Here is a 7500-nt window from a genome sequence, read left to right on the forward strand (position 1 = left end):
TAGCTTCCAGAAGTTAGGATGTAATGTGAAGTAGTAAAGTAAATTTCCTTTGCAGATATTTAGATTACTTCCTGCCACTTGTTGTTACTGAAGTGTAAGCAAAGCGTTTCCACCAAACAATAAATAAATAAAGAAGATAACCAGGCGGGTAGAATACAGAAGAGCAAACTATTGTTTGTGCCTAATATGAGAACCAAATAGTAGTGATTACGTTCAACGATACAAGAAGAGAAAGCTGCAGTCTCATACAGTATACCTGCAGAACCAACCTTGTATTTCATGCTTATTCTGCATTCAGATATTGAATTAACATGAAATCTATTGAATTTGTTGGCTGGAAGATGTATTTTTCTCCATAATATAGGGCTATTTAGTAGTATTACGTGTGTTATTTCAGTGATATTTGATGTATTTTACTGGGATTATTTTGCGTGGCAAAGTAGAACATGAACATCTAAATTCGTATCATAAAATACGTCAATTTTTAATTTCTATTTTTTGGAATTTGTCTAATTCTCGTAAATATAAACGTAAAGTAGTATCTTATGGTAAGTGGAAAGGGATAGATTTTCTAAAACATCTAAAATGACCATGTTTGCTATATCATATCATATTACTGCATCTTTTCTTGTACCAATAAAGTATATTTCGTATGGACTATATTGCCAAACTTTGAAAATGCTTTCCTGAAACAAATACACGTGATAAACAAATCCAAAGTTCCATTAAGTATAATGGAAACCTTACATGTAAGAAAAAAATGTTTTGAAATGTAGCCTCATGTAATCTACAAATGTTTCATAATTTAATGAATGCCTCTATGAGGCCGTATGATATGCTATAAATAACAGCCAAATTTCCTTCACTCCCGCTGAAACCTACTGCCTTAAAGAAATAGTAAGAACACTTTAGATAATGTAGTCTCCGATAAACTGTGCAGGATAAAGAAAAGCAGGATCGATCTGTGTTTCTAATTATATTTGAGATACCATTGGTCAGCTCATCCACAACAACGACAGCAGCAACAATAACAACCCTCGCCACCACCACCACCACCACCACCAGACTTTTCATAATTTTATCAAATTGACCTTAAACACATACATACACAGGTATTCATGCTTATCTCCATAACACCCTATTTCATTTTCGCCATTTTAGGTATTGATTAACTGTAGATTAAATAAAACAATAAAAAATTGGAACAAACTGGTAGTGCTGAGTTCAAATTGTCCTTCATGCATTAGATGTATATCTTTACATATAGATTTTATGCAGGAATAAATGCGCGTGCGTATGTATGTGCATGTTTCTTTGAGTGTGTGTGTGTGTGTGTGTGATCGTACGTTGCAATTCATATTACACCAAATGATGGGAAAGTAAAACACACACACGCACACATATGCACACACACATACACACTTGCGCACACACAATCCTTTCACGCCCTATCCTAAAAATAAAGAAATAATAAGCTATTTGGTAACAATATCAGGAATATATATTTATGTATTTATGAATATATGTATATATATATATATATAATAAAATTAAATCCAAACTTACAGGGAAAAATCAGATTTAGGATTGAATCCAATTTTATAGTAAAATATTATATTATATCAAATTAGAGATAAAACCACTATTAGGCAAATCATACAATGAAAAACTTAAGCCAATACATAAGATTAATTAATTTATATTATTTTAAATATATATCAAAATTATTAAAAAAAGATAATTAGTATAACACTACGATCGTTTCATGGCTGTCCAATTCTTAAAATTTTCGAGTTACAGTCATTCATCAGGTGGTTTAAATATTTAACTTAGCGAGGTTTAATCATTGATTAAACCTCGCTAAGTTAAATATTTAAACCACCTGATGAATGACTGTAACTCGAAAATTTTAAGAATTGGACAGCCATGAAACGATCGTAGTGTTATACTAATTATCTTTTTTTAATAATTTTGATATATATTTAAAATAATATAAATTAATTAATCTTATGTATTGGCTTAAGTTTTTCATTGTATGATTTGCCTAATAGTGGTTTTATCTCTAATTTAATATAATATATATATATATATATATTCATTTATACACAAATGTATATGTATGTACACACACACATATAATCCAAATTTACAGAAAAAAAGAGGAAGACAGGTGTAGGAACAAGCAGATGTATTTGTTGGAAAAATGGAAAAGTCTTTTACGTCTCGAGCCAACGCTCTTCGGTAGAAAGGATTAAGAGAAAAAATAATGGGGAGAGGAAGAGTGTGCAGAGTTCAACGGTTCAACATGGCGAGATTACTGGAAAAAGGCGGTTGAATGAAAAGAGATAACAACAACAACAACAATAATAATAATAATAATAACAACAACAACAACAATAACAACAGCAATAATAATAATAATAATAATATAACGGTAAAGGTAATGGTGACCTGCAACGAACTAAGGTGTGCAAGCGCGCGTGTGTGCATGGGAGAATTGTGTGTTTGAGAAAGTATGTGTGAATGGAAGCGAGTGTGCCTAACGCGTATGTGTGTCGTGTGTAGCAGCTGATGTGTGCTTGTTCAAGTGGTGTGTGCACATGTGTGTGTGTGTGTGACCAAATAGGCTATATGTGTATAGTGTATGTTTTTTGGCGAAAGTTAGTTGTGTGTACATATTGTCTGTGTTCATATATCATGTGCTTGTATAGGTGTGTGAGTATATATTGTTTGTGTTTAGGCATTGTGTGCTTGTGTGCGTATGGGAGTGTGCATAATCGTGTGTGGTGTGGTTACTGAGTGAAACGGCGTTTGTGGCTGCTCGTATGTATGATGACGTTATTAAAGCTTGTGTTTGGGTCTGTGGTTTGGGTGCTGAGAAGTGTTCGGTGCTAGAGTATGTGGAGTGGGAAGGTATTTGTGTGTGTGTGTGTGTGTAATGGTGTGTGAAGTGAGTAATAAGTTGAAGAGTGTGTGGGAGTGTTTGTATAGTGTGGCAAAGTTACAGGGGTAGGCGATGTGCAAGTGTGTAGGTGGAGGGCGAGAGCAGTTGAATGTGGGATGTGTGAGGGCAGTTGGATGTGGGGTTAGTGTCAGATGAAGGGAGGTAGTGAGTTGAGCGCATATGGCACAAAGGAACGAAGAGGGAAGATTAATCCCTATTCACCGCGAAGGCAGGAGTCCGAGCGGCAGAGACAGTCCGAACACAGACAGATTTAGCAAATAACCGGCCAGCCAAGCAGCATTCCTTTTGGCCAATGTACAGGGAAGGACAGAGAGATGTTATATACAGCATCAGGAGATGCTGTATATAACATTACTAGGCGCAGGTCCACAGATCGTGCTCGTGCAAGGGCGGTATGCATAATCGTGAGGGGATATTCACGTAGGTTGAAGTGATGAGCTATGAGTTGAGACTGAGTCTCAAAGTCATAATTATCACTGCGGAGCCTGCGTAGACGGAGGAATTGGGAGTAGGGGATGGAGAGGTTGATGTGGGTAGGGTAGGAGCAGAAGCTAAGGTAGGAGTTTGAGTTAGAGTGCTTGTAGTGGATGGATGTGGTGAGAGTGGAGAGGTGTAAGCTGACAGAAATGCCGAGAAATTAGACAGAAGAGTTGGAGATAGAGCAAGAGAATTCGAGAGATACACTATATATATACGTGCATACATACATACATACATTCATACATGCATACACACACACACACACACACACACACATATATATATATATATATATATATATATATATATATATATGTGTGTATGTGTGTGTGTGTGTGTGTTTGTGTTTGTGTTTGTGTTTGTATATCAAAAATATATATACTTTTGATACTTTGATAGGTTTCGGCCATTATTGGCCCAGGCCATGTCTAACTTAATAGCACCACCTGGTGAAGTCTTTCAAATCAGAATTTGGGCACTATGGCCCACTCAAGTAGAGAGTTATTGTTTACAGAGACATATCCGGGTGTTTACAGAGACATATCCGTATATATAGTATACGTACACGTCTATACACACATTTATCTACAATATTTAAACAAGAAATCAAAACAGTGAACATGTATCTTCTATTAAACAATTGTCTAATTCGACAAAATGATAAAGTTACATTTTCGACATCACGTAGTCATAATTAACTCAACCACTCATTGTATATTTACGACATAATTTTTCGCCTGATGGATCTGTAGAATAATTTAGCCCTTTCTTAATTATGTAGTTTTATTTAACCATCTTAAATGATGCCATGCTGCAACACAATTCGGAATCGAATTTTGTGGCTTTGGTCTCATGTTTGTGTATGCCTGGAGCCCAATGCTTTTGTTGTTGCTGCTTTTCGACGTGTGTATGTGTGCATGTGTGTGTGTTTGTGTAAGTGTGTGTGTGTGTGTGTGTGTGTGTGTGTTTGTGTAAGTGTGTGTGCGTGTGCGTGTGTGTTAACTTTGAGTGGAGAATGAAAGAATTGTTAGAGTCAACAAGTTACAAAGTGCTTATAAGTTTTGCTAGAAACAGCTATGTCGAGATCGTCTTTAAAATTCCAGTGAGAAATTTTTTGTTCTGTTTCATACATTGTTTGGGAGTCAGTTACACAGCATATGACCGTTAAACGCCAAGCTGTAAATAGACATACATATATTTCTTTCATAGGTTACATGAATGGGGCTGTGGGTTCGATTCTGGTCAGGGCGCTGTGACGATGCTTCTTATTTTATGTTGTACCACACCACTAGTTTGCAACAAACCCATTTGTTTTTTTTTATCAAAATCAATTTCAAAATAAAATTCTAACCCGTTTATTTTAATTTTTATTTCTAATATAGATGCCTACGCCAGAACTCTACCTACACCTTCCCATTGTCATAAAAAGAGGATACTTCCGACAAGTTCCTCTGATAGTTGATTATTTAAAAGTTGACGTAAACGAGCGAGATGAAGATGGAAAGACTGCGCTGATACTATGCTGTTATATAATACCCGAGCAGTATGGAGTGAGCTTAGCTCAGATGCTCATCACAAAAGGCTGTTCCTTGGAACTCTCAGATAAATATGGAATGAATGTTCTTCATCATGCATGCATTTATGAACGCCTGAAATTAATCAAGGTTATTCTCAGAGCTTTGGCATTTTCTCCCGATAAGAAAGATCATTTCGGTTAGTATTTGTGCTTGACTTTATAATTTAATAGTTGCATAATAATTTGATTAATTATCTATTCTAACAGAATTATTTATTTATTTATATTTTTATTGAAATTAAGTTATTTTTTACTTCTAATACTTTTAATATTTTAATTCTGTTATCTCACAATTAAAGTTTTAATTTGTCTACGTCTACAATACTTATTAATTATTGCCAATTATTCAATTATCAATTTTTCTAACATAATTAGATTCTATCATATTTATTAAAAATATATTTTAATTACTTTGTTTTTCACCGATTATACGCTGGCTTCACACTACATATATATCGTCTAACATGCAACGGTGAAAGGTATCATAACATAATTAGATATGAACAATAAATCACGTGATTATATTAAGAACTTGTATGTTTTTGCATGACTAAAAACTTATTTCTCTTAACGATGTCAAGACAAAATATGAATTTCATTTCGAGACGACAGCCCACCCCACCAAAAAATTAAAATATTCAAAAAAACATACAGGCAATAGATACAAGTATAAATACATACATAATACACGAATACATGTACATGTATAAATAAACATAAATATTTATGCATGATTGTGGTCATGCTGGGGCACTGCTTCGTAAATCTTGTCGGATAAATCAAGATCTGAACTTATCTTATGTTTCTATTGGTCGCCTTTGCCGGACCATCAGGTTACGAGGACTTTAAGATAACGCTGGCTGTTAAACATTGACGAGACACACACACACACACACACACACACAAATTGTGAAAGCACATTGTGCGTGTGTGGGCGTGCGTATTTACACGTTTTTACACAGTTTTCGCTTATTGACCCAGCTATAGTAGCAGACACTTGCCCGAGGTATGTCGTAGTGAAATTGAATACGAAATTAGACGGCAGCGAAGCGAAGTTCCGAAACAAATCATGCGTATGAGAATGATTTTATCTTTTTTAATTATTTGAATTATTCTTATAGAAAAGGAGTGTGTAATTAACAAAAAAGTTAAATCCCATCGTTGGAATGGAATTTAGAAAACATCAAGAGGGAAGAATTACGTGTTGAATTTTAGAAACTTTTGGGAAATTTATACTTTTCCAATTGATTTTGCAGAGTGCTATTAGCTGGTTAATATCTTTGTCTAAACATCCCAGGTTTCGAGTTTAAACTTAGATATTTATTAACAAAACTAAGACAGCTAGCAGGCAGAATCGTTAGCACGCCGGACAAACTACTCTTTTTTTTAAAATCCTATGTTTCTATTATTTGACTTACGGCAATGCTGGGGCACCGTCTTAAAAGTGTTTTAGTCAAACAAATCGACCCCAGGACTTATTTTTAAAGCCTAGTACATATTCTGTCGTATCGGCCTCGTTTGTCGAAGCGTTAAGTTACGTCGATATAAACATGTCAACACTAGTTGTGAAGCAGTGATGGTGACGGTGGTAGTGCTTTTGGTGGTGGCGGCGACGGCGACGAGGGTGGTGGTGGTGGTGAGGACAAAGATATAAAGACACACGCACGTAGCTGTATACATATGTATATATACGACAGGCTTCTTTTAGTTTCCATCTATCAAATCCATTCACAAGGCTTTGGGTCGGCTCGAGGCTATAGTCGAAAACACTTGCCCAAGTTGCCACGCTGTGGGACTGAAGTCGGAACCATGTAGTTGGGAAGCAGGCTTCTCATCGCACAGCCACACCTGCTACTTCATAGTATTTCTTTCGGCTTTGCGCTCTGAGTTTAAATTTATCTGGGGTCGACTTAGCATTTCATCCTTTCGAGATCAATAAAATGAATACCAGTTTATCACTTGATCCAATGTAATCGACTTCGCGCCACCACGCATCAAATTTCAGATGATATGTCTATAGCAGAAAAATTTAAATAACTAAGTACTCCATCTGTAATAGATATATTTCTTTTACTCTTTTACTTATTTCAGTCATTTGACTGTGGCCATGCTGGAGCACTGCCTCTAGTAGAGCAAACCGACACCAGGACTTATTCTTTGTAAGCCTAGTACTTATTCTATCGGTCTCTTTTGCCGAATCGCTAGATTACGGGTAGGTAAACACACCAGCATCGGTTGTCAAGCGATGTTGGGGAGGGGGGGGGCAAACACAGACACAAACATATACACACACGTACATATACATATATACGACGGGCTTCTTTCAATTTCTGTCTACCAAATTCACTCACAAGGCTTTGGCTGGCCTGAGGCTATAGTAGAAGACACTCGCCTAAGGTGCCACGCACCGGGACTGAACCCGGAATCATGTGGTTGGTAAGGAAGCTACTTACCACAAAACCACTCCTACGCCTATATA

The 7500-nt window shown here is 36.1% G+C and overlaps 1 protein-coding gene across 2 annotated transcripts in view; it reads left to right on the forward strand.

The window, feature by feature from the left end:
• Window positions 1–7500, forward strand: part of LOC115215789 — a 385787-nt gene that overhangs the window by 311417 nt on the left and 66870 nt on the right. For both annotated transcript variants that reach the window (XM_036505776.1, XM_036505775.1), the window contains exon 3: window positions 4828–5158. In XM_036505776.1, the coding sequence (XP_036361669.1) occupies window positions 4828–5158 (331 nt within the window). The remainder of the gene's footprint in view (window positions 1–4827; window positions 5159–7500) is intronic.

The sequence above is a fragment of the Octopus sinensis genome, linkage group LG9 (genome assembly GCF_006345805.1).
Source record: "Octopus sinensis linkage group LG9, ASM634580v1, whole genome shotgun sequence".
NCBI classification, from domain to species: Eukaryota; Metazoa; Mollusca; class Cephalopoda; order Octopoda; family Octopodidae; genus Octopus; species Octopus sinensis.